This window comes from Camelus bactrianus, chromosome X (genome assembly GCF_048773025.1).
Source record: "Camelus bactrianus isolate YW-2024 breed Bactrian camel chromosome X, ASM4877302v1, whole genome shotgun sequence".
NCBI classification, from domain to species: domain Eukaryota; kingdom Metazoa; phylum Chordata; class Mammalia; order Artiodactyla; family Camelidae; genus Camelus; species Camelus bactrianus.
The window spans coordinates 116870234-116896187 of NC_133575.1; the positions used below are offsets into that span (position 1 = coordinate 116870234).

At 54.4% G+C, this 25954-nt stretch overlaps 1 protein-coding gene and 1 non-coding gene across 2 annotated transcripts; both read right to left on the minus strand.

The window, feature by feature from the left end:
• BCAP31 (B cell receptor associated protein 31) lies at window positions 1-25861 on the minus strand. Its single transcript, XM_074359367.1, has 8 exons — window positions 25707-25861; window positions 24545-24680; window positions 22855-22955; window positions 18688-18835; window positions 3303-3438; window positions 2319-2442; window positions 1479-1579; window positions 1-385 (listed from the first exon to the last, which is right to left on the minus strand). Exons 2-8 carry the CDS (start codon window positions 24634-24636, stop codon window positions 347-349), a joined length of 741 nt encoding a protein of 246 aa, XP_074215468.1. The 5' UTR covers window positions 24637-24680; window positions 25707-25861; the 3' UTR covers window positions 1-346.
• LOC123619478 (U6 spliceosomal RNA) lies at window positions 19967-20073 on the minus strand. Its single transcript, XR_006728094.1, has one exon. It is a non-coding gene; the product is annotated as a U6 spliceosomal RNA (small nuclear RNA).
• Window positions 25862-25954: the final 93 nt, after the last annotated feature.

The window sequence follows — 25954 nt, forward strand, 5'->3', positions numbered from 1 at the left end:
GACACATCACAACAACCTTTATTGCCCCAAGAGAAACTCTACTCTTCCTGCTCCATCTGCCCTCCTGCAGGACCAGAGAAAAGGGGCCTTGGAGCCCCGAACATCAACACGCAACATAAAGGGGCTCAACCCAGGGGAAGCAAGCCCCACCTCAGCCGGGTTCCGGGTGCCTGCCTCGCTCATCCTGGGTGGGAGCAGGACCCCTATGGAATGCCGGGAGAGCATGAACTGCAAGCATGCAAGGGAACGGAAGCAGAAGGGAGCGAGCCGAAGTACCGCGGGAGGCTGGACTCTCAGGAAGCAGTGAGCATGGGCCAGGTGGCAGCCAACCGCAGGCGGGGAGCCCTCACTCCTCCTTCTTGTCCGAGGGACCATCTACTGCCACCTGGAAAGGGGACAGAAATTGCAAAGCAGAGGTTTGGCAGGGCACACTCCTCCCCTGCGCCTTCTGGCCCCTCCACCCCAGAGGCCCAGCACAGCGCCCCTTCTTCTCCAAATGACAGATGTCCAGATGAGCGAGGGACTGTACCCATCAGCAGCATCCAAAGGTCTGCCAGGGCGGGAGTGGCTCTAACTCTAATGAAGGCCAAGGCCCTGACCCCAGCCAGGGGGCCCAGTTGGAGGCCTCCGCTGTCACTCTTTCCTTACAGCCCCCAAGCCCGCACCAACACCTTCTCTTGGGCCTCACTCGCCCCCACCCTCACACCCACGGCAGCCTCGGCATTTGAGTCGCTTCCAAGTCCTAGTTCAGGATCTTCCCAACTCTGCACACCTTCCACAGGTCCTGCTGGTGAGCCTGCCCCGTACTGAAGTTGTCAGGTCCTCTCTCCACCCTCCGTGCTGCCCAAACTGGGGCCGCCAAGCGCTGAGTCAAGCTGTCACAACCCGGCGGCGTTTCCCTGGCCTTCATGTCTGACTGCCAGGCCACCTGAGCCTCCAGGTACAGGTGGTCTGAGCACTGAGACCAGCCCTACAGGTGGCCATGACTGGTCCCTGCTGTCTGGGGGCTGCCTGCAAAGTCCAGAGCTCTTTGTCCCACATCACCCCGCAGCCCCTCCGGAGGGAAGGCCAGTAGCTGGTCCTGGAGTCTCCCCTGCACGTCTCTGTCTAGTACTTGATGGGGCCCTTTGGTGGACCTGAACCAAGTCAGAGGCCCCCACCATGGACTAGGGCTCCTGCTCAAGGGCACTGATGCCGGGCATGAGGCCAGCAAGGCCCACAGTGCAGAGCGCCTTAGAAGGTAGCTGTCATCTGCCAGGCCACATCCCTCTTGCCTAAGGCAGCTTTCAGCTGCTGGGCCCAGACTGGCACCAGACTCAGCAGCAACAGAGAGAAAAGGGGGGAATGGGAGGGGCAGCAGCCAGCCCGCTGCCAGGGCCTCTTCAAAGGGGACAGGTGGGCACCGAGGCTGAGGGACGGGGTGGTGGGGGGTGAGGTGTGTGTGCTTCGTTCCAACAGAGCAGGCTGGGTGTGCCGACCTGCAGCCTGGCGTGCTCCTCCAACAGGCGGTCATACTCCTTGGTCAGGCCCTCAGACTGCTTCCGCATGGCCAGAGCCTCGTTTTCAGCTTTCTCCAGTTCTGGGGATGAGACGTGGTGAAGGGGGGAAAATAAAAAGATGAGTAGGGAGAAAACATCCATTTGCTGCAGATACCAGATGCAGCCATCCCAAACCCATCCCCACGAGGGTGTCTGGGAGACCACTCCTCTCCAGGAAGCTCCTCAGCCAGCTGCCCTGAGAGTCTCCAAGGCAGGGGAGGGCTGGCTGACCAAGCCGGGGAAAGCAGGACACCCAGGACCCCCCCAAGCCCCTTTATTGGAGGAAGCCTGAGTGTTCTCAGCAGGGGTGACTTCAGGGAGGCTGACAGCACAGGACAAACATTCTGAGACTGTTGGGATAAGGGCCGGGCGCAGGGAGCAGAGCCGCAGCCTCAAAGCTGAGATATGTGTCGGGAGAGGCCTTTGGGAAGGGAAGCAGATAGGAACATCTCAACCAGCTCTGATCCAGCCTCCCAAGCGCCTTCCTTCCCCACCCACCAGGCCCCTGGTGCCGATGCGCAGAGCTCCAGTCCCCGTGCCTGGCAGTGGAGCAGCTGCTCTGGAATTAGCTCCCTGGCCTCTGGGGCTCCTGGGCCCTCCTTGGGGGAACCTCGCCTGGCTGTGTTTGGGCTGGACGATCCAGGAGTCATTCATTTGTTTTCACTCGACTCCTGAGCCTGCACTTGAGTTTATGATTAATACTTCGGCACGAGAGGTGCAGCAGCCCCCGGTGGAGGCTCCAGATCTGTGGGGCCGGGGGGCTCTGAGGACAACGCTCACTCTGCTTGCTGACAGCCAGCTCGTCCTTCAGCCGCTTCAGATCAGCCTTCAGGCTCCTGTTCTCTTCCTCCACCTTCACATCGGAGTCCCTGCCATCCAACTTGACGCCACCAACAACAGCCTCCTAGGAAGAGTGCCAGGGGCCCGGGTTACTCAGGAGGGTGGGAGGGAGTAGGGAGGGACTCCAGCTCCGTCCTCCCCACCAAGCTGTGATTCCTCAAGCTGCCCCGGGCACTCGCCCCTTCGGAAATGTCAGCACAGAACTGGGCCATCACTTGTTCCCAGCCACCAGGCAAAGCCCAGGGCCAGCAGGGCCACCTGCTGCAGCTCACAGGCCACTCGCCCTGTCTGCCCTGGCCCTCAGCCCTGCCTCCTTTCTCAGCAGCTCTTGGAGTCTACCAGTCCATCCAATGACTCAATTTGCTGTCATCTGGGGATTTCTGCCAGTCACCCCCAACTTTGAATGCCCTTCCTTCCTTCCTTTCCCCAAGCTCCACAGCTCACTACGGCCAAAGAGCCCCAGGCTCACCCAACTCTATCCTGCCTCTGAATCCAAGTCCATTCGTCTCCTTCCCAGCTTGGCTCACATATCACCTCCTCTGACAAACCTTCTAGGACTGCCCTGCTTCGGCCCCAGCTGGTAGCAATCCTCGGGAGACCAGGGGTCTTATCTTGCATTCTTCTGTGCTACTTGCCCAGTGTCCCAGCTTGGCCCATTAGGGAACGAGTTTTATCAGCAAAGAGTCTGGCCTGGATGCAGCGGGTAGAGGCGAGAGAGCAGCAAGGGCGCCCCCCGTCTCGCAGAGTCCCCCAGGCCCTCTCATACCATCCCCACCCCGCCCGCCCAGAACCGCCCCTTCACCCAACCGCTTCACTTTTCTGACAAGAGCAGTGTCACACATTTCTCAGTCTGATAGGGTGACGGTGGCCACTGTGGCCCCTGAAGAACGTCACACATGGCAAGGCCAGACAGGCAGAACTCACCTTCTTCAGCTGGTCATTCTCCTCCATGTACTTCTTGGCTGCTTCGCTAGCACTCTCTGCTTGCTTTTTAAAGGCTTCATTAGAGGCCAGCAGCGTGGCCTGCTGGGAGATGAGAGTCACCAGGCGTCTAAGCAGACTACAGTAGTTTACAAAAGGAAAGGAAAAATGAGCAAAAGAAAAACGGCTAGTGCCAACTTCTTTCGGTTCCTCCCACCCTACACCTGCCTCCAGCCTAGACCTGAGCCCACCGGATCGCTGAGGCCACCTAGTGCCATGCCACCGGCATCTGGATCTGGCAACCCAAGGGGAAAGATGGCGCCGGGAGCTCTCCTCCGCCACCAGAATGATGAACAGTGCCTCAGAAAGGCCGCCCGCAGCCCTGGGGCTCCCTTCCAGGCCCGAAGGCACAGGAAAACAGGAGCTACGGCCAAAAGGTCTAGAACCCGGTGCTTTCCGAGTCAGGGCCTCGGCGTGCCAAAGAAGCCACAGTGCCATTTTCCTCACCGTGAGGCCTCGCTCAACAAGAGCAGCTTGTGCCCGAGGGTACCTCCAACAGACTGGCCGGATCCTGGAGCCCATGGCTGCCCCCATTTCACGAAAGGGAGACTGAGGCTCAGCCGGCTGGGGCAATTGGTCAAGGTCAAGAGCCAGAGACTGACTGTAGCTGGACTGTAGACGCCTGTCCCTCTGACCCCAAGGCCTGAACTGGGAACCACCCCATGTTCTCAGCTTCCAGGGACCCACTCCCCAGGCCAACTGAGAGTGATGGAAATGACTCCTCTCTTCACCCCTTCCCAGATGTAGTCTGCAAGCAGCTGCCAGAGCACAGCTATTTGATAACATTACCACACTGAGGCTTTCTGGGGCAGGGCAGACAGAAAATGAATACTAGGAGCCCAGGTGCACATCTGAGGTCCAGACCAGCCATAAAAGGCAAGCAGGTGGCAGCTGGGGCACACGTCGCTCCATTCCCAACAGCCACCTTGCCCTGAGATGTCGGCCGGCAAGAGAAGAGAGGACGGGGACTCCCTCCACTTGTTGAGAAAGACACAAGCTCAAATGGTCACAGCGAGGCACAGAGGGGTGAGAGGACACTCTGCCCACACACTTGGGACGAGCCTGGCCAGCCATGGCTCCAAGAGAGGCACGGAGTGCACAGAGGCCCCAGGGAAGAGGGGAGGACTCAGTGTGTCCGGGGTATATCCACAACGAAGTGCTCGTCAGAGGAGACAAGGCAGCCCGGGCTGCCTGCTCCCAGCACCTTTTCTGGCCTGTGCAGGGCTCTTGTGGACACCCGCTGCTCAGACAGCACAAGGGGACAAGCGGACGAAGGGACGAGGGAGGGACGAGAGCAAAGGAAGTGCCTGGTTCTCCCTGGCTGGGCCCCGGCAGAGCCCCCTCCATGAAGGAGCACTTAGGGGGTGGCTCACAGGGACTGTGAGGCACCCATCACACTTCCTGGTTCAGGGAGAGGCTCCAGGGGCCCCTGTCAGGACGGGAGAGCCAGGCCACTGGTTTCTGGCAGGAGGGAAGAGTTTCCAGTGACATGTGCTCTCTAAAATTAGCGACCGGGACCTCGTGGCCCAGGGCTCAGGTTTCCCTGTCTCAGCCCCAACTGCCCACCAGCCTGCCCCCGACTGGGCTGGAGCCTTAGCAGTGGAGGGAGCTCCCGAGTGCCCAGGAGCCAGAGGGAGGCAAGGTGCCTGAGTCACATCGGCAGGGTGGCAGTCACTGGAGGAGCCCAGAAAGAAAGGCAAGTCTGACTGAGCCCTAACCTCGTACGCACAGAGCGCCCAGAGCTCTGAGCTGATCCCAGTGATGTGGGGCAGGCCACTCCTCCCAGCTGGAGACTGGGCTGGGGGGAGGGCACGTGTGCCACCTGGCGGACCCAGCAAGCAAAGACGGAGTGGGCAAGCCTGAAGGTGATGCTCCCCACCTCCACCTGCCTCCCCAACAAGGCTGGGCAGGCAGCTGACATGGGCAGGACTCCAGCAGCGCTGTGAGTGACCACAGCTGTCGCCCCAGTTACCCAGGAAGGCTGGGCTTCGGGCAGTGGTGGCAGCGATGACCACAACAGTGCAGTAGGGGCCCAGCTCTCCTCGGTGCCCTCCCGGCCCCGCCTCAGTTATGGAGAACCAGGGCTGCCAACAAGAGCCCGGGCAATCACGCAGAGCCCAGCACAAGAGCACAGGGGCCTGGCGAAACCTCAGCCGGCTCAGTGCCCCAACTTAGGGTCTCCCCTCAGCAAGCGCCTGCAGGAGCCTCCAGGGTAGGTGCACCACCCCCGCCACGTGTCTTTCACGCCAACCCCCACCAACCCTGTCCTCTCCTTTCCTGTTAGACCTGTTCTTCCAACCCTGCCCAAGATTCTGGCTAATTCCTCCCTCCAGGAACCTCACTCCTCAAGGCTCTCCCTTCTACCAGCCCAAGCCCCTCCTCCTCCCCCTCCATTCCTCAACCTACACCAACCTAGGCCCTGCCCTGTCCTTGCCACCCAGCAGGACCACTCGTGCCCTAACCACTTGACTCAAGGAGTCCTAGGGGCACTGGCTCCGTAGCACCTAGCACAACTGACAGGTCACCTCCTCGGGATTCTCCCCTACCCCTGCCTCAAGCAGCCCCCACTGCCCGCCAATCTCATCCCTGAGAGGGTTGACCTCAGCCAGAGCCATACACCCAGCCGTCTGCTAACCAGTGGCTCCTGGGTGTTCCCAAGACACACTAGACCGAGCTGGTCCAAGACAGGCCAACTGCCCCGTGCCATGCTGCAGAGGAGGGAGTTCTGATCTACCCGAGCTCTCGGGCCTGCATGCCACCTCAGGCCCCAGTCATCCCTGCATCCAATGGGATAGCCCTCACTGCTTCCTTCCCAGGTGACTTTAACAGTTCCTAGCTGGCCTCCCCCCTCTGCCCCTCCACCGTACAGCTTTCATATCCACGTCCCCAGGAAAGCTAGTGATCTTTCTCCAAGACAATCTGATCATGTCACCACTCTGCTTCGATCCCTCCAATGCCTGCCCACTGCCTTTGGCTGGCACCCGGCCCTCTGCGAGCTGGCTCTTGTCCCTTCACCACCCACATGGCCCTCTGCTCCAGTAACACCAAACCACTGGCTGTTCTGGGAACACGCCGGGTCCCTGCTTGCCTTGTCTCGTGCCACTGCACGTCAGCTGGCCAGTCAGCAACAGCTTCTCCCATTCTCGAGAACTCTTGCCGATGACTCAAGACCCAGCTCAACCACCCCCTCCCCTAGAAGCCTCTCCTGAACCTCCCCTGTCCCCCTTCCAGGTGTTCCTGCAGCAGCCTCCCTCCCTGCCCCTCATCTGGCTGCATCGTTCCTGCCTGTTCTGCTATCATTACCCACACCACATGGTGACGGTCACTGGCTCCTCATCTGGTGGCCCAGCTACAACCGCCTTCAGGCCACAACTACACCTTTGATCTCCAGATGCCCCAAACCTGGTCTGCTTAAAGGGGCCTTGCAGGTAACACACCCACCCCAGCCGCCAGGGGTGAGGCTGCACCAGAGGCCAGGGCAGAATGCGGGCCTGGGGCCCCGGCTCTCCCTGGACTCAGCCTTGCCTCGGCCCAGCCAGTTAGTCGAGCAACAGGGTGACAGGAGACAGCAGTGGGAAGGCGCCATGTCAGCCTCACGCCAGTGAGCCAGCCAGGCTTGTGACCGCAGCGGTAACCGAGGCAGCACTTGGGAAAACACTCATCACCAAAGCCGGGGGCAGAGCCCAGTGCCCCGACCCGAGACCAAAGGGCACCCCTGAAGGGCCCCAGGCTAAGCCAAGAGCAGCACTCCCTAGCAGGGCAGGGCTGCCCAAGGCTGCCCCTCACACACTGGGCCCCGCCCTCTCGTCACCCAAGATTCAGCTCCAACGATCCCCCCGCAACCCTCTACCCGTTCCCAAGCACGTTGATGTGCCCTTTTGGTGCCAGTCCCCTCAATGCTGAGTCTCCTCCGGGCCCCAGACCCAGGACAGAGCAGGGCACACAGCAGAAGGTGCTGAGCTTCAGAATCTCCACGTCTCAAGAGCCGAGAGGTGGCAGCCTGCAGAGAAGGCTGATAGACTGCTTTTCCCTCTCCCGCTGGCCACCCTCCATCACTCCCTGCTCCACCGCCCAAGTACTGTCATGCAGATAACTATTCTTAGCTATCCGTTTCTGGACAACAGGTGAGAACCCACGAGCCAAAGGGATTTCCCAAAGGTCCAGAGCTGACAGAGGGGCCCAGGGTCTGGGTTAAATGCACTCTATGACAGAGGGAGAAGTCAGTGCACAAACATAAGAGAATCCAGATGTGTCCCTGGCAGACAAATGCCCTCCCCAGATATCTGAATTCAACTGGGCTTTCTTAGTAAGATGTTTTTGGACGCTGATGGCTCTCATACTTTTATAAAAGGTTGAGTAAACAAGAGAAGGCCGGAGAAGCAGAGCCAACCATATCAAGTGGCGGAGCTGTGGTTCATATGTGCTTGACGCCAATCCCGTCTCCCTCCTGCGGGCAAACAGCGGGAGGCAGACGTGGACTTAGCAGGAAGCGGGGCAAGAGCCTGGGGAGGGTCCTCCCAAGTCCCAAATGGAATATCCTATGGCTGCAGCAAACCCTTCTGACACTGTGGCCGATCCTGCCTACTTAGCATTTACCAGGCATCTCCAGGGTGCCATGCATGCCCTTGGGTCACTCAGCCCTCGGACCCCATCGTGAGACAACTCCCCTTCACAGAGCTGCCCCTGTGTGAGTGGGAAGCTGGTGTCATAGCGCCACCTGTTGACTACAGCCCTCCCTCAGGCAACGCTCTGCAGGGCAGCAGGTGGATTCTGTGTGAACCTGTCCCAACTGTCCAGGAAAAAACACAGAGGGGGTGGGGTGAGGAGGTGGCCACTCTGGCGAGGAGCCAAAAGCCAGGTGGTGTCCAAGCAAAAGCTTCGGGCAAAGTAGGCCAGTAATAATGGTGGAAACCGCCCCAAGAAACGCTCACCTAAAGAGCCTGGAGTCATGAAACTGAGGAGGCAGGAGAACAGAAAGGATGAGAGTTCACTGAAAAAGACCCAGGGACAATCTTCTGCAGGCTGCCCCAGTCCACCTTAGGAGTACATCACAGCACAGGTGCTCGGCCTTCCTCTTACCCCTCGAGACACTGTAGAGAATGGGGCAGGGAGCAGCACCCTGCAGCAACTCCAGCTGGCAGGCAACCCACCCTTCTATCCTCTGCCCTCTTGAGGTGAAGGGAACCAGCCATCGGGAGCAAGCTGTGTTTGTTTCTGGGGGTTCTGCTCTGTTGCCTTCTTGAAACCAGGTAGCAGAGGGATTCTGCATAAACTAGGGGACAGAGAGCTACCGGAAGAGGTCAGATGACCTAGGTAAAGATATTCTGACACTGAAGCCTGTTGGTGGCCTTCCCGGCTTCTTTGAGGGAGTGAGAGGGAGGGAGTTGTTGCCCTGAGATGTGCCCCGCACGGTACTTGAATCCAAAGGCAGCAAGGCAGCATCTGTTGCAGGCGATGTGCTGGACTCAGCTCAGAGTGCGGGAAACACACCTGGCCCGGGGCAGGAACCCAAATGCAGCAAAGGATGAGCAGTAGCGTCAGCTATGTGGTCTAATACCTAGGCCACCGGCTACCTTTCCAATTTAAATGAATTAAAACTACATTAAATGAAAACTCCAGCTCCTCAGTCACAGTAGCCACACTTGTTCACAGTGAGACCATTTCCACCCTGTGGATGGACAGACGGTCAGTCGGTCCGTCATTGCTGGTCCCCTCCTAGCTGCCCTCTAATCCCCCACCCTCTGCCTCCAGGCCTCAGAGGCTGGAGTCCTCAGGCCTTCAGAGAAAGAGGCCCTCCTGGAACACCACGCTTCCGACGACCTTGGAACCAGGGAGAACAAACCGCTGTAGGCTTGGCACCTGCTCTGAAAGAGGTTGCTCACCATTTGTTTTTAGAGTGTGAGGAAGAGAATTCTTCAGCCCAGATCAATAGCTGAGCAGACTCTATATTTGAAAAGAAGCTGATGCTGGTTCTGAGGCATGTGAGTCAGTCTTCCCTGGGCTCTTCACAAGCAAGTCCCCCCACCCCGTTATCACAGTTCCCCCTTTATCAGAGCCCCCTGAAGCCCAGCACCCACAGGACGCCAGCCCACTACTGTAGCTGGGGTGAGTTTCGCCTTGGGGCTGAGGACTAGAAATCAAGGGACTTATCAAAAAGACTCGTACCTGGTGCCTAGATCTGAAGCACTACTGTATCTGTAGTCTTAAGAAAATGATAGCAGCTCATAGAAGGATCGGTGGATCAAGGGGAACTAAAGGCCAAAAATCCCTTTCCCTCGTCTTCTAAGGGCAGTAGCTCTCCACACAAATCACTTTATCTTTGGGCTGGCTCCCCGAGCAGTGGGACTTTAAATTAAAACCCCTTTAAGTTACCTCATCTACATATGGATTCTAACAGATGGTAAAAAAGCAAAAACAAAACCTGCAAAGTAATCAGGAAAATATGAACAATCACTAGGGAGTTTATTACCAGGAAGTTAACTGTAAACTTCTTGTAAGATGTTAGTATTTCACAAGATGTTAGTGTGCTTATAATTTTTTTTTTTTACAAAGTCCCTCTCTTTGCAGAGCGGTAAGCCAAAATATTATTTTGCCTGTAAACATGGTATTTGAGATTTGCTTCAAAATAATCCAGAGCCAGGGGAAAATGGAAGTGGGAGCGGAAAAAACGAGACTGGTCAGGGAGATGCTTGATGCTGAAGCTGAGTGCCATCCACGGGCGGGGGTGGGTCTTTTATTCCGCCTCTACGCTTGTTTGCACTTTCTACAATAACACAGTGAGCAGCCGCCTGGGTGACTCCAGCGCACCGCCAGGCCCGAGAACCTCCAGCGTCATCCAACTGGGGGCCCTGGGCCCTGAGGACCCCCTCAGCTTGCCCGTCTCCCACTCTTATTTGACCTCCTCCCAGAGCAGCCCTTCCCCCTCAACCCTCTGCCCTTGCCACAAAAACCATACTCTCTGTGCCACTCTGCTCTGCTGCACCCCGGGCCCAGTCTGGAACATAAGACCCGTGAAGGCCAAGACCAGCCTTCTCTTCCACTCCCTACGTGGGCCTGGCACAGCTTACCACACAAGAGGGAAAAATCCCACAAAAGTCCATCACGACCCAGTTGGATCCTGATAATAGCTACCGCTTATTAAATACTCCCTATGTGCAAAGCAGAGCACCCTACTCACCCCAGAGGGTTTGGAAGGGTTCCATCCCACTGGTGGCTTAAAAGGGCTCCATCAACTTCCAGTAGACAACCCAGCCCCCAGGTCACTGGCTGTTAAGCAGAGGAACTATGTGGCTGAGCATGGGCAGCTCCACCTCGACTGACCACAGGAACACAACCCAGTCTCAGAGGGGTAAGCAGAAAACAAGAGACAACTATGGACCAAGTTCAGCTCATTACAAGTTGAGGGGCCTCACACATGAGGGTGGACCTCCCTGGGTCTGGATGGTGACCTGACTTTGGTCCTGACCAATGGCATTTTAGCAAAGGCAGAGAAAACAGAGTGTGACTCTGACCGTGCGAAGCCCATGCGGGCCCAGCAGGGGCTGCATGCGCCGAGCTCACAACTCCAGAGGGAGGCCGGCCAGATGCAGGTGCTAAGGCAATGGATGAGCAGTAACACAAGACAGAGCCTGTAACAGGCCGAGTCTGTACCAAACAGTGACCTGCACCACAGCCTTGTCATAGACCAGAGGCCCTCAGTGTGGTGCTGGGACCTCTAGGGGCCCAGACATACTGTGTCTTAACAAGCTCCCCCAGCGTTCCTGCTGTCGGAGCCCAGAAGACCTGAAGAGTTGGGCTTCCAGCCTAGAACACTTGGCATGGCAGTTTGACGGGTCTGATCCGGGCACAGGCCTAAAGCTGTCCCTGTCTGCCCAAGACACTCCATTCAGTCCCTAAGGTGAAGGCAGCACTTAGTGTGTGCGTGGCTCCTGGCGGAGAGACAAGCAGACTAAAGGCGGGGGGCCTGGGTTCCTGTGCCTCACAGGCGGCCGGGGCTCTTGGAGGAAGCTCTCTAGGCCCGCCAGCAGCACAGCAGAGTCTGGACGGAAGTCCAAGGGAGCCCGAAGAGGAGGTGTTGGATAGACCAGCAGGCAACAGTGGAGGCTCCAGGCAAAGGCCACAGAAATACTCAGGGAAGGGGATCCACATGGCCGGCTCCCAGCACAGGGAGGCTGAAGCAGAGACTGTGGAGGGCTGCAGGGAAGGCCCCACCCCTAAGGGCCTAGGTGCCCAGCCTTTATGCCAAAGGTGCTCTGAAGGCACTGGAAGCAGGTGGTGGAGGATCAGGTTTACATGTCAGAAAGGTCGTGTGAGTGGGGCAGGGTGGACAGGCCAGGCGAGCCAGGCTGGCGGCAAGAAGCCTCCTTCGGATGATGAAAGCCCAGCTGTGGCAGTGGTCCCCCGGACAGGGGGGCAGAGAGGCTCAGGAGGTGAGGTCCCTAGGCTGGGGAATGGGGACAGAGTTTCAGATTTGAAGATAAAAAAAATTCTGGAGGCTGACTGTCCAATACTGTGCATGGGCTCAACACTACTGAACTGCACACTTACAAACAGTTCAGGTGGTCAGTTCGATGTTATGTATATTTTACCACAATTTTTTAAAAACCACAGATAGGAGCAGAGAATTACATGGGCCAAGAAAAGAGGGCAGGATGCCCCTAGGCTTCTGAGTGGCAACAGCTGTTCTCACTCTGTGGCCCAGCGCACAGAGGAAGGAGCCTGAGGACCTGAGAAGGGAGCGAGCTGCCCCACTGCACCCCCTCACTGCCTCCCACTCAGCAGACTGGTGGGGGAAGTGCAGACTTAAAGATGCGATGCTTCCTTTAAACTTGGGGCCCCTTTTCAATTACGAGGGTTACTCAAGCCTCCCCACTGCGTGCTCCCGACCCCGGTGCCACGAGGAACCAGTGCCAGCGCAGCCTCTCTCCCAGGCACTCTCTCCCTCTGTGGCCTTGTCCGCTAACCTGCCTTCTCTCCCTGAGTCTTCTCCCTCCCTGCATCCGCTTTCACATCGCTCTGCCCCACTTACAGGGAGTGGCCACTCCGTCAGCACCTCCCTCTGGCCCATCCCTTGACCCCTCCTTGACACTGCCCCTGCCCTGCAGCACACCATCCTACTGACCAGCCCCTCTGGCCCCCTGCCCTGGCGCGTGTGCACGTGGGCCAGCAGTCCTCTGGATCCGGCCACACTTGCCACTCTGCAGGCGCCCATAGCAGGCAGAACCGCCACCACCTCAGCCTCAGGGGCTTGGCATCCCCACTAGTTCCTCCCATTTCTCCCATCAGCACCTCTCAAAGTTGCCCCCTGGCCACCCTTGCTGCCACGCCCTGGTTTGGGCCATCAGCACCTCTTAGTCCAGCGACCTCTGACTTGGCCCCCCTGCTCCACTCCATCCTAGGCACTGCTACCAAATGTGAACACCCAACTCTGGTGGGGATGTAGCACCCCTGGAAAAGCTCAGCGCCCTACCATATGGAGGTCAGGTACAAACTCCAAAACTGCCATTCAAAACCCTCACCCTATCTCCCGCCACTCCTGACCCATCCACCTTGCTCCTCCCACCCTTCCCCAAACAGCCTCCTGGGGTTCAGGGACTGAGCCAGTACCTGCCAGTGAGACCGGGGCAAGCACAGATGAGAAAGAGAGAGATGGTGAGAGGGGCACAGATGCTCTGAACAGTATTAGGAGGCCGAGAGGAGCTTTTTCCCTGTTTACGGTGTTGGAAACATGGGGAGATGGGCCTGATGTTCACCAGTGGGGAATTGGTTAAACACACAAGAATGCTGGAAACAGATGGTTTGTCCTAGGACAACGTTCATGAACTTAATGGAAGACCCAAGTTCCCACGTGGTAGTTACAGCCTGCCCCTGATTTGAAGAAGTGTGTGGATGCTGTAGGGCAAAGAACCCAGGCGTTGAGGTCCTTTCATTTTAAGCCTGGATTCTCAGCTCTGCTGATGATAAGCTCTGGGAACTGGGTTCTCTGAATCTCAGTTTCTTCTTTGCAGAGCTGCTGCCAAAATTAACATGTGCCTGGTACACAGAATGCTTAGCAAGTGGTAGTTGCTGTTAGGCATAGAAAAGTCTAGAAAGATATTTAACAAAGGTGTGTGTCGACAGTGATTACATTAACATTTTAGAGGACTTACTTTCTTCTTTGTTTATTTAGAGCTCCAACTTCCTCCAACTGCTATGTACTACCAGATGACTTAACAATCTTTGGATGTACGAAAGGGACTGAGAGATTAAAGTGATTCAACTCCCAAAACTAAACACTAGTGAGGATGCCATAGATCGTGTACTTGATCCAGGCACCTTCCTACCAAAATCCAGGTAGTAACTACTCGGGGAGAAAGAAGCCAACGATCCAGTCTACACGGGAGGTAGGCTGTAAACCTACCATCTGGCACAAACAGCTCACACCAACGCAAACAAGCTGGCATCTGTACAGGGGATCAAAACTAGACGTGGGCTTGGGCTTGGCCACTTAGAACCTGTGGCCACTCCACCCCTCCTGAGCTGCCATTTTCCATTTACAAAGGCCCCCGCAATCAGGAAGGGTCATTAGTCCTTACTGATTTAAAGCCAAACCCGAACCCGAACAGCTCGCTCACGCTCGCTCGCACACCCGCATGCGCGCGCGTGCACACACACACACGGTCATGTGGTCATCCAGTCTCCAAAACCAGCCCTTATTTTAAAAGATGAGAATACTTAGGGCCAGCAGGGAAAGATGCTGACCCAAAGCTACACAGCTGCTGGAGTGACAGCACTGGCCTGGGGACTCGTCTCCTGACTTCTGATTCCGCATCTTCCTTCCGCCGCTGCCAGCCCTCCCAAGTGCCAGCACCCAGGCTATCTGAAGGTGAGCCGTTGTCCTGCACCCTGTGACGTTCTGGGCACCCCTCTGCTCTAATTCTTATGCGGTGTGGTCTCCCCCAACTACTCTATCTCATTCTTTCTGTGGCAACAACCTAGCACTGTCTCACGTAGAGCAATGCTCAAATGCTTGTTGAGCTAAGACCGTGAGTGGGACCCCACAAAACAATTCTAATACAACCAAACTTGACCCAGCAGTGAGAAAAACAGAGACATCTCTCACTCTTTCACACAGGTTTGTACACAGCTAACAAGAGCTAGTGGTTCATTTGCAAAAGAACATGCACAAAAGTTCAGAGGAGTGCATCAGCAAAGACACGTAGAACAAAAAAGGGATTGAGCCATGTAGGGCAGACAGCATGTGCTGACAGATGAGAGAAGGCGTTCTTTGAAGTTCTTCCCAACTCCAAGGTAGATGTCACATGGTTTCTGAAAGAACCAGGTATGTGAGGAGAGCAAGAGATACTCTTAAGTGTTTTATATGCACTTGACCGCATCCAGGCCTAGGTGAATTCCATCCCAGGCAGTAAAGCCCCACAACGCAACCAGAACTGCTGGCCGCCTGTGACCTCTGGGGTTGTGCACGTGGGGAGATGTGTCATAGCAGCGCCATCCAGGCGCCAATGTGCAAGAGGCACTGCCAGCTTGTCAAAACACAGGCCCTCAGCAGCAGGCCAGGGACAGACCCAAGGGTCTGCATTTCCGACAAGACCCCAGGTCTGGCCAAGGCTGCTGCCTACAGGCCACACTTCGAGCAGCAAGGTGCCAGGGGACTAGGACACCATCAATTGATCTCCAATGGTTAAAAAAAGAGAAAAAAGGAAAAAAAGGATATTACGTGCAGGAAGACAGACTAGAAATCACCAATGTTGAAAAGTGGTTTCTTAATAGTAAAAACTTCAAACCAGCTCACATATCTGTCAGCAGAGAACCGGGTAAGCACATGATGGTCTCCTCACATGACAGAACACTACACAACCATTAAGAACAGGAGAGGTCTGCGTGAGTCATTTGGAAAAACTGCCAAGATGTATCATTGCGTGAAAAAGGCAAGTCCAAGCAGAGCAAAACACCCATAGCATTTGTCAGAGAAAAGTTTTATATATGTAAAAGATTATTTTTAAAAGTTCAGGAACATCCTCTGGGGACTGAACTACAGGGCACTCACTCTCTCACCAGACATTTAAAGTTTGGGAGCAGATATAACTCTTATAATCAGAATAACAAAAATGATAGCTTTGTTCTAAGAGTGTTTCCCGCAAGCTGCATGTGGCTATCAGGTTTGGACAAGAACAGTTCTAGGGCTAATGTCATACACAGAGAGAAGTTCCTCAAGGGCCACAGCCACCATACAGGATCTGACCCCTAGACTAGGGAGGGAGGAGCATATGATCTTAGAAAATTCTAGAAACAAACAGATCATTTGTGGGTAACTGGGGAATCCACTGATCCTTGGGGTTACTGATTCTTTCTCCAGGAAATCACACAAGACCAACCTCATGTCCCTTTCTGATCAGCTCCTGGATAGGGACACGGGAGGGTGTGGCAGGCACAGCAAGGCATCTGGCGCTAAGATGGAGATGGAATGACTGCACGGCTGTGGGAACAGCCAGGCACAAGAAGCTACTCCATGTGACGTGTTTAAAACGGAATTCTATGAAGCCTTACATGCCTGTCAAACGAGAGGCCACAGCAAAGTGGGGGAGGCAGCTAGTCCGATAGAGCACAGGGCGGGGCAGCAAGAGCACCTGGGACCAGGGCCCACTCACCCCATTCTCACGCCAGCCACGCGTCCTCTGGGAACAGCGCAGGTACAAACGGCAACGGCTCTTCTTTGAATTCATCATAGGTTAGAAAGGAGACTGCCAACTGCTCTGCACCCTGACTGTGCTGGTGTCTTTCTGCTCTGCCTTTGTCAGGCATTCACAGAACTGGACACCAACTTGTGCTATGTGCCAGTTTTAACAAGTCAGCTACAGGAATTAGGCTGGAACACCTGGCAGCACAGTGCTGCAGAGAGGGCTGAGCTGAACACACACATACTCGTCTGGTACACCTGGCTACCCACTGTCCCCTGGCCCACTCAGATAACATCTGCCCTGGAGGTGTCCTTCTGGAATAGAGCACAGTACATGGGGGATAAACACCACTCCATCTTCCACCACTGTGACTACTTCTGAATTTGCGATCTGAAGTTCACCAGCATCTCTCAACAGGTGGGGCCCCAAATGCCACCCTGCAAGTAGCACTGGCCGATGCTGAGCAGGGCAGAGCTGGTGCCTGCAGCCTCCAGTAGAGGGCGCTAATGCTCACAAGCCTGGGCAGCAGCTCTGCCACTGAGTCCTGCTAAGCAGCGGTAAAGCACAGCCCCAAGTCTTCCCCCGATCCTGCTGCCCCCGTCTCCACTGCCCTTTATGAACCTACACCCATGTTTGCAAATGCATCCGTGCTAAACACTCTCGTCTCGTTCCAGTCGGTCTCCTCAGTGAACACGTCTAGATGGCGTGGATCCTGAGCAGCAGCTTACCTACCCAATGTTCAATTCCTCCCAGAGCCTGCTTCTCCCTGCATCTGCTGGCCACAACAAAGGTCCTCAGCAGAGATACACTGAGCAGGCGAGGCGTGGAGTGCGAGCTCCTGGGACCTCTGTCTGGATGGAGCTGATCCATGTAGCAGCCACTCATGGAGTAAGGACCCTGCCAACTACACTATCATGCCAAAGCCCTACCCGCACTTCAGCATCCAGTCCACAAGCATCAAATCAGAGGCTGGCAAACATTTTGCTGAAAATCCATACATGCTATGGACAAAAGGCAGGGATAAGACTGACAGAACCTGTTTCCTAAGAATTCACAGTAGTTGCCAATGATCGCTCTCTCTTCTCTGAAAGCATGCAAACTACTTTTTTCTGGAATACGGTTAGAAATCAAAGTCAGAGCAGACCCTCTCCTTCAGCTATTTCCTCACCTACACTCTCCCTCCTTTGGAAACTGGGATGCTTGCCCATCTGCAGTCTTCCAGAATATCTCCTACCCGGCAATTCCGCAAGGACTGGCAATTCTATCTGCAAATGATCTCAAGAGCCTCTGGACATAATTTCATCAGTCCAAGCAGAAACTAAGTCACCTGGAGAAGCAGGGCACAACACTATCCCCCTGCCCACCTGAAATTTCAGTTCTCTCCTCCTCCCAGTGCTTCCTTTCCCTGTTTCCTTACTTTACACAGAAATACCAAAGGGACTGACAGTCTCGTCCCTATTCTTAAAGCTCGCTGTGCATTTCTGCTGCAGTCCTCAGTTTCCTTTCTGCCCTTCCTACCACCCAGGTGAAATCTAAGCTTGCCGCTGCAGTTTCTTTCTCCACCCTCTGGCTCACTTGCAGATGGACTCAGAACTCTTTTGTTTTTGAGCCTCAGTCCTCTGAGCCTGCTTCCCTTTCAGTCTCAGACTGCATGATCGTTACTTCTCTTTTGGAACTTCCCGAAACCCTAAAACTCTAGGTATGTTCCACCCCCTCCTAGCCATCTCACTTCCTGACACTCAGAAGTCTGAAGACAGCATGCCCGCATATCAGTTCTGTGATGAAACACATCCCCTTGGAAAGCCCTTTCCAGGTCCACTCCCTGCCACTTTCCAACTCTGATCCAGAGAGGCCAGGCTCACCTGGGCAACTGACTTTTTTTCTGAAAACCTGAAAGCCAGACAGCCATTCCAATGCCTAGTGAAGAAGGATGTCCAGGTGACTAGAGGTAGTGAGACCAGCCCAAGAACCCACACTGACCCTGCTTCTAAGTAACCTCATGGTGAGCTTCTTCCCAATAGCTCCTAGCTCCAGAATCCCTCGGCCTGAGCATAATGTCTTATTCCCTGCCAGTCAGCACCCTTGACAACAGCCAGCACCTGAACCCCAACCCCGGCCTGATCAGAACCCCTGTGAGCAGAAGGCAGCAAACAAGCCCCCAAGCTCCAACAGATCACATACTCCTGTGACTGACAGGTCTACATCTGGGAAGGCCCTGGGGACAGGGTCAGTCTCAGCCCCTTGGTGCCATTTCTGCCCACTCTTCTCAGGACAGGACCCCATACACAAAGAGCCCCTATTCAATTGGTCCCTTTTACGCAGGGCTGCAAAGGGCCTCTTCCAGAGGAGGGAAACACCTGGCACTGACTTCACTCTACACACAGAGAGGGACCCGTAACACATTTACCCTAAAAGAATGTGAGGCCTGTTATGGCACAGCCGAACTTGGTCCTCTGACCTTCTGGTCAGCCCTCTCCCACCTCCATGCAGCCTCTGGAGGTCAGCATAAAACCAGGACGTCTCTGGAAAAACTGTATGGTTCCCCTAACAGAGACAGGGCCTCCAATTCAAGGCCACAGACTTCGACTGAGAAGTCGAAGTCACAGGCCAGCCCACAGATCCCTTTCACAGCCCTCACCCTCCCCACTCACAAGGACAGGAGCAAGGAAAAGCCAGCAATGTAGAGATTCCTCTGGGCGCGGAAGAGCTTCATGTGGAAGTGCTCCACAGCCCCGGGGTTGTTCTGGAGGTTCACCCTCTCGGTCACGCCGTCATACTTCCAAATCTCGCGCACAGCATCTGTGGCAGGGAGGAAAAGACACACAGGCGTTTAGCCCCACTCAGACAGGACCAGGCCGTCCACGTGAGACAGGAGTCTGAGTCGCATCAGCCTGGCTTTGCTAAATCTGTCCCCGGTTACCCACTTCTACACACCTTGGGGGATGCCTTGTAGGAAGCTCTGCCCTCAGACCTGCGCACTCCTCCGGCTTTTTCTCACATCACCGCCAGGCCCGTTCTACCCAGGCCACCAGCTTGCTCCCCCGTCAAGATGCTAACCCGATCTGAGACATTCCTAGCAATGGAGGCAGCTCCCCTTTCCCATGGTGCCCCCAACGTCTGGTTCTATTTATCTCAAACTGGGCTAGCCATCGGCCACCCTACTGAGAAGCCAGGGTAGTGCTGTTTATAGAAACGCTTGCTAAGGAGGCACAAGCCGCCTGGGCGTCAAGACTGGGAGAATGCCTGCTAAAGATTCAAGGGTTTTAATTTCTAAGCTTTGTAAAAGATTTTATTGTTTAAACCGTTTTTGCGGCAGTGGGGTGTACCTCAGCGGTAGAGCACATGCCTAGCATGCACAAGGTCCTGGGTCCAATCCCCAGTACCTCCATTAAAAAGAAAAACGTTTCATTCTCATTACAAAAGAAATTAACACTCAAAGGTTCAAACATACCAGAAATGCAGCAAGAGAATCTCACCACATGATCACCTCCAACAGAACAGGCAACATGTGGCCAGCTTAGCTAAAGCACTCATTTTCAGTCCCATTACCGAACGTTATTTTCTTTGTAATGTACAAATCTGAAACTACCCAGATTACAGGTTTATTGTCCGTGCCCTCCCCCAATTAGACTACAAAGGCGGAAATCTCTTCTATGACATCCCCAGGGCCTAGCACGGTTCTGGGCGTGCAGGGGGCACATGAATACTTGCTGACAGGCAAACAGCCTGTGCCTGCCGTACAGTGCTCCACTTCACACGGACGTTCATATCTGTGCGTCTGTCCGCAGAGGAGAAATGGAACCATCCCAAAACTACTGCTTCCCACCCCAACCCTGAGATGTCCTTTTTTTCTTGATTGAAGTACACTGATTCATAACATTATGTAAGCTCCACGCGTACAACACTATACTTCTGTATACCCTACAGCGTGCTAACACAGAACACTTCACAAATCTGCACATCATCCTTGCGCAGGGGGCATACTAATCATCTTTGTATCATTCCAATTTTAGTATATGTGCTGCTGAAGCGAGCACCTGAGATATCTTTTTAAGTCCATATGCCAAGATCTACCTAAAGAGGGCTCTTAATGGACCGACGTGGAAGAGGGGCAAAGTACGGCTGTATGGGTATTGTTCAGCTCTTAATTTCTGGTTTGAGACTGCTTTTTTAAGCTGATCTTACATTAGGCAAATCTGCCTCCCCTCACTGGTAGCTTTGTGTTAAATCTGAATCAGGAAGCAAGCACTCTCCCAACACTGTTATCAGGGATATAAACCAGGACAACAGTATTTGTTATGGACTGCATGTTCCTGGTCCCCCAAACGCCTACATTGGCATCCTATAGCCCCCAATGGGATGGTATTAGGAAGCGGGGCCCCTGGGAGATGATTAAGTCAGGAGCATAAGGCCCTCGTGAGTGGGATTCCTGTCTTTAGAAAACAGACCCCAGAGAGCTCCCTTGTCCCTTCCTCCATGTGAGGACACAGCGAGAAGGCAGCCATCTATGTACCAGGAAGAAGGCCCTCACCAGACACTGAATCTGCCCGCACGCACCTTGATCTTGGACTTCCTGCTTCCAGAACTGTGAGAAGTAAGTACCTGTTATGGAAGCCCCTTGTCTTGTCTGTGGTACTTTGTTATAGTAGTTCAAACTAAAACATAAGATTTTAAATGTTCATACGCTTGGATTCATCAACTCCACCTCTCTGAATTTATCCTACACGATTTGCATATATGTGCAATGATATGAGGATGCCTATAAAGAATGAATTAAATTACACTCTAACCACATGATAAACCACTACACAATCAATAAGACTGCTGTAAAAAAAATGTGTACGATACAGTTTAAGTGGAAAAAGCACAATCCAAAACAGTGTGCACTGTGATCTGAATCCAAGCCAAAACAGTATGTACTATTTTAACGAAGATGTCAGTATAGAAAATGTCTGTGGAAATATTACACGAACTCTTAATGACAGTTACCTATGGGATGTGTGATTACAGGGGACTTTAACTTAATAGGTTAAACTTGTGAGTTGTTAAAGATGTATTATTTTTGTGATTGAAAAAATAAACAAACCCGCCCCCATGTTTTCTCATACTGCCTTCTGCATCCAGAAACCCCAGCACCTTAAGGACCACCTCGGCTGATGGCATAGAGCAGACTGGGGGTGGGGGCGCTGAGCCAAACTAGCCAAGTCACCCAGCAGAGTGCTGCCCTGCATCAGGCCCCCAGTCCAGGACAACTGACCCTGGACCCTCATCAAGGCCATTCCCCAGTCAGATATGTCCCAGGGCCCTCCCAGTGAAGGCTAGGGGCCAGCCAGGGCTATAGCTTCTACCTGGTTATGTTCTGCCACTAGTATCTGCTACTGGCTAACACATATAGACAGAAGCCTCTGCAGGCCTCTCTCGCTTATGCTTTTTACCATTAGGACAGGAAGCAGCCTGTCATCACAGCAGAATTGTCTCTCTAGAACTTCCGAGCAGTCCCCTAACCCCAGAAAAGAAGAATGGGTTCTGACCCACTCCACCATACTAGGAAATAGGGAGCTTGTGGAATCTGGTTTGCAGAGGGGCAAGGCCCTGAGTGAATACCCCCAGCACGGTCCCTCCCCACCCAAATTCTTCCCCCCCACCAAAATCAAAAGCATATACACTTGGTTCCAGAACTCTGCAGCCTGGCTTTTCACACTCAGGGGAAGACGCGCATATTCCCCACCTGCTCTGGACTCAGAGGCCACTCAGAGAGAAAATCCTGATCAGAAAGAGCTGCCTCTTGGGGCTTTGCCAGGTATTTCAAGAACAGGGAAGTGTGTGGGCAGCTGGCATCCACTCTACACAGCTGGGAATGGAGAGGCCGCACTTTGCCTGTTCAGAGGCAGCCCTGCCTGAGCATATCCCATCAGGCCCCTAGACATGAGGAGAAAAGCCTAATGCTGCAGCTGGTGGGTGGAGCCGTACACATTCCCCTGAACTATGGCCCCCTGGCTTCCCACCTCCTGCCACATTTCTGCTGGGGGCTCAGGGAGAGGGGACTGCTCTGACCCTAAGCAGGCATCAAATCTTGGAGACAGGATTGCTGTCTGTAGCAGAGCAGAGCCAACACTTTGGAGTCTAAACAGGGGGACATATTGATCACTCACCACAATAAAACGCATTTAACAGCCAGATGAGAGCTGTATTGATTCCTCTGGTCTCTAAACAATCCCTGGCCCCATCCCTGTTTATCTTTCAAGCCCCTGCTGGTGTGTACCTCAATGCAGGGTTTATAGAGCTCCAGAGCTGGAAGGACTTGGAAAGACCTGAAGTCAGACCCAAATCCAGAGAGATCTGGGATTTGCCCCCTAGATATGCTACCTCTCAGGCCCCCCATGCTATAGGACATGGTAGTTTCCCTCCCAGCTAGGTTCCTTGTCTACTTGGTCGCTCAGTCCCCCTATTCGTGGCCTGTTTCAGGCATTGAGGGAGAGACTGGTGCTGCTAAGTGCCTGGAAAGCGGCGCTACTTAGACCCAGGTCAGCACGGGCCAGTTAGCTTCTCTTGTTTCAGCTCTGGAACGATCTGAGGTGATCATCACAGGGCACACAAAGGCTGCTGGTCAAAGTCAAGGCCCTGCCAGCAGTCAGCAGCACCATCTCTGTGGATAAAAGGAGCCTCTTCCCCCAAGAGAAAGACAGGAGCACTTAAGTGGTCTGTCTCTGAGAAGCCAAAGGTGTACACTACTCAGGGAACGTGGCATGGGGCTTTGCAACAGAGGTCACCACAAAGGGTCTAGGCCAGGTAGCTGCCCTCAGCCACAGCTCACTCACCAATGACCAGCAGCACGAGGATGACAATGAGAACCACAAAGAAGGTGTTGCCATAGCTCACCACCAATTCCACAAGGCGGGACTTGAAAATCTTCTGCCATCTGTGAAGAAGAGAAAAAGGCTAAGGCCTGAAGAGAAAGAACACATACTTTATTTATTTATTTTTGGAGGTACTGTGGATTGAATCCAGGACCTCCTGCATGCTAAGCATGTGCTCTACCGCTTGAGCTGTACCGTCCGCCCCAGAACACACACTTGGGATCCAGGGCCCTGAGAACAGACATCGTTTCACACTCTTCTCCAATGGCCACATACCCTACACAGATTCAGCCTTGGCTGCCTGCAACTTTCTAATTTTTGACATCCGTTCAAGAGTGTTATAAAGGAAAAAAAAAAAAAAAAGCACGTCTGTGCATAGAAATTTCTAGAAAACCAGTCTTAAAGACTGGTAGTCTCTGAGAAGGGAAACAGGAAACTTACTTTCCCCTATGTAGTACCAAAATGCTTGCAACCACATTATTTCTTTAAATCGTTTTCCCATGTGACCAATCCTGGTTCATCTAGACTCCCACCACCCCAGATTATTATGAAGCAGACCCCAAACTTCCCTTCATTTCCCTCCACAAATACTTCAGGATATAGCTCTATCAGAGAAGAGCCTTAAGAAATAGTTAACACAATCACAACACCATCACCAGGCCTCAAGAAAATCAACAAGAATCCCTTCTTATCGGAGCCAGGATTCCAAAGTCCAGTTGCTACAATTATTTTTTAATAGTTGGTTTGTTTGAATCCCAAGAAGATTCTGATTCTGCATTTAGTTGATAAGTATCTTAAATCTCTCTTACTCTGTAAGCTCCCCCCTTCTTGTGCCCTCGTATTTTCTCTCCCAATTTACTTTTGCAGAAACCAGGCTGTTTGTCCTACAAAGCTTCCCAGGTTGCAGCTCCAAGGGGCCTCTGTTTCTGCATTTCCTGTGAACTATATGAGGTACGTGAACAGATTTAGATCCGGCTTTTGTCAAGAACATTTCTTAGGCGATGCTGTATACTTTGTATTCTATAGCATCAGGGGTCAGAATTTTTCATTTAAAAAGTTTTCCAAAAAATACCTGTGAAAGCACAGCCTTATTTGTCATGTTCTAATTTAAGTCCAAATGTTTCTTATATGTAATTAAAATCAATTTTCAATTAACTTTTCACAGGTTCTTGGTTCATTTAAAAGAAACATGGCTACAGCCTTCAGAGGCTGAGTAATGCTCATGAGGCCACTATGTACGCAATGCCAGTGCGACTGTTAGGACAGAAGTCAGCCAATCAACAACAACGCGACCCACAGCGCAAGCCTTCCAGATCCCACAATGCCATGCCCTGACCCCCAGGGACCCAAAGGGAGGCCAGAGGGCATCATTCCCAGAACCATAACTAGGTCTTCTCCCCTTTGGGACATTCTGAATACCCGAAGGCAGAGTGCCCAGGAAAGGAACTCAGCAAGATGTGACAGAGCAGAGCTGTGGGGAGGGTTGGCAACAGTAAACACAACCCTTGCCACCCCCACCCGACAGGTTCTACTTGTTTCTGTCTGGCCCCAATTCCAGGGTCCACCGACTCTGCATCCATAAGCTACAGAGCTCAGAGCTGGACAACAGCTGCCCACTTGCTTGCTTGCCTACTTGCTCCACGGGGCATACCTTTTGGGAGAAATGAAGGGAATGCAGAGCAGCAGCACAGCAAAGACCTCTGCATAGAGGAAAGTGGCAACTGCAGTCCACTGCAGACTCATTCTGTTGCTAGAAGCTTTCCAATAGGGTGATGTGAGCTGGTTTCCTGACAGCACAGAAGGAACAGGAGGAGTCATGAGAGCTGGGCAGTCACTCTTCCCGGCCCCCTAGCACTTCACCTCAGAGCCTTGAAAGCACCTGCTGAAGCGGGGCTCGACACAGCAGGGATGCTCGACCAATAGTGCTCAAAGGCCCGGCAGTCTGTGGGGCCTTCGGGATGTGAGTTAAGAAATCCAGAGTCACCTTTCCGACAACGCCTTTCCCCGTGGAGTTCAGGAGACTTCTCACACTTGTTTAAATGGGAAAGGGTTTTCAATGCAAAAAGTTACGTAGACAGGAGGAGGTTGTCGACATCCATCAGGCCTGCTCCCTTCCCAGCCCAGAGCAGCTAGCTCTGCGCAGAGGCGCCCAGATCCCTGCCAGCTCCTGGCGGCACTTTTACTTCCTTCAAAGCCGCGGCGCCCCCATCCCTCCGGAGAACCAGGAGGGCCTTCCCTCCCCAGCCCTTCTAACGGGGCCCAGAGAAAATCAGCGACTCCTCCTGGGGCAGGAGCAGGAGCTAAAAGGCCTTCCTACTACCGCGTCTCAACTCCGAAGGGGTGGAAGGGCTCGGGGGACCTCAAACAGCCCACAAGAGCGACTCCTAGAGGACGGGAGTCGGGGCCAAGAAGACACGCAGGTCTCGACCAAACACCTCACGGCCCCATCCAGAGAAAATTCTAGAAGAAGCTGTCTCCTCGGAACCCAGAGGAGCCCCTCCCGGCAGCCTGGGTCGCCCACAGCGCCTGCCCGGCTCCAGAGGACCTCCGACGTGGGCCCGACCCGGTACTCTCTCCCTAGTCCCACCCCGGCGGCTCCTCTGGGTGGACTTCGTCGTCGCCCCTAGCCCCCGGAGCCCAGCTCCACCCGCCGCCGCCCCGACTTCCCTCCGTCCGGCCCTGCCCCCGTACTCCTCGCTCGGCCCTCGGCCCGGCGCCCCGGGCCCCGCCGAGACGCCCGCCGCTCCCCCTCATCGAGGAATCGGGGGACCTCGGCGGCCCAGTAGCCCAGCCAGGCGCGGGGGCCCGCTCACCGAGTTTCTCACAGCCACCGCGCACGCCTCGTCGCCGCCAAACTCTCCCACCACAACCCCGGCCCCGCCCCTTCCCCCGAGGCCGGAACCGGAAGCTCCCACCGGGTCCCGTCCCGCCCCCAATCGCCGCGAGGCCCAGGCGGCTCCGCCCACGCCGCTTTCTGCCCTGCCCCTGAGCCGAGACTAAGACGCCCAGGACTGGGGAAGAAGCGGCGCCTAGAGCGCTCGGGGAGACGGGGCGGGGCCTT

Coding starts and splice junctions, on each gene's coding strand:
- BCAP31 (XM_074359367.1), bottom strand. CDS start 24,636: ATGAGTCTGCAGTGGACTGCAGTTGCCACTTTCCTCTATGCAGAGGTC. Junction 1,580..2,318: donor GCTGGCTGTCAGCAAGCAGA/GTGAGCGTTGTC, acceptor TCTCATCCCCAG/AACTGGAGAAAGCTGAAAAC. Junction 386..1,478: donor AGGAGCACGCCAGGCTGCAG/GTCGGCACACCC, acceptor TCCCCTTTCCAG/GTGGCAGTAGATGGTCCCTC.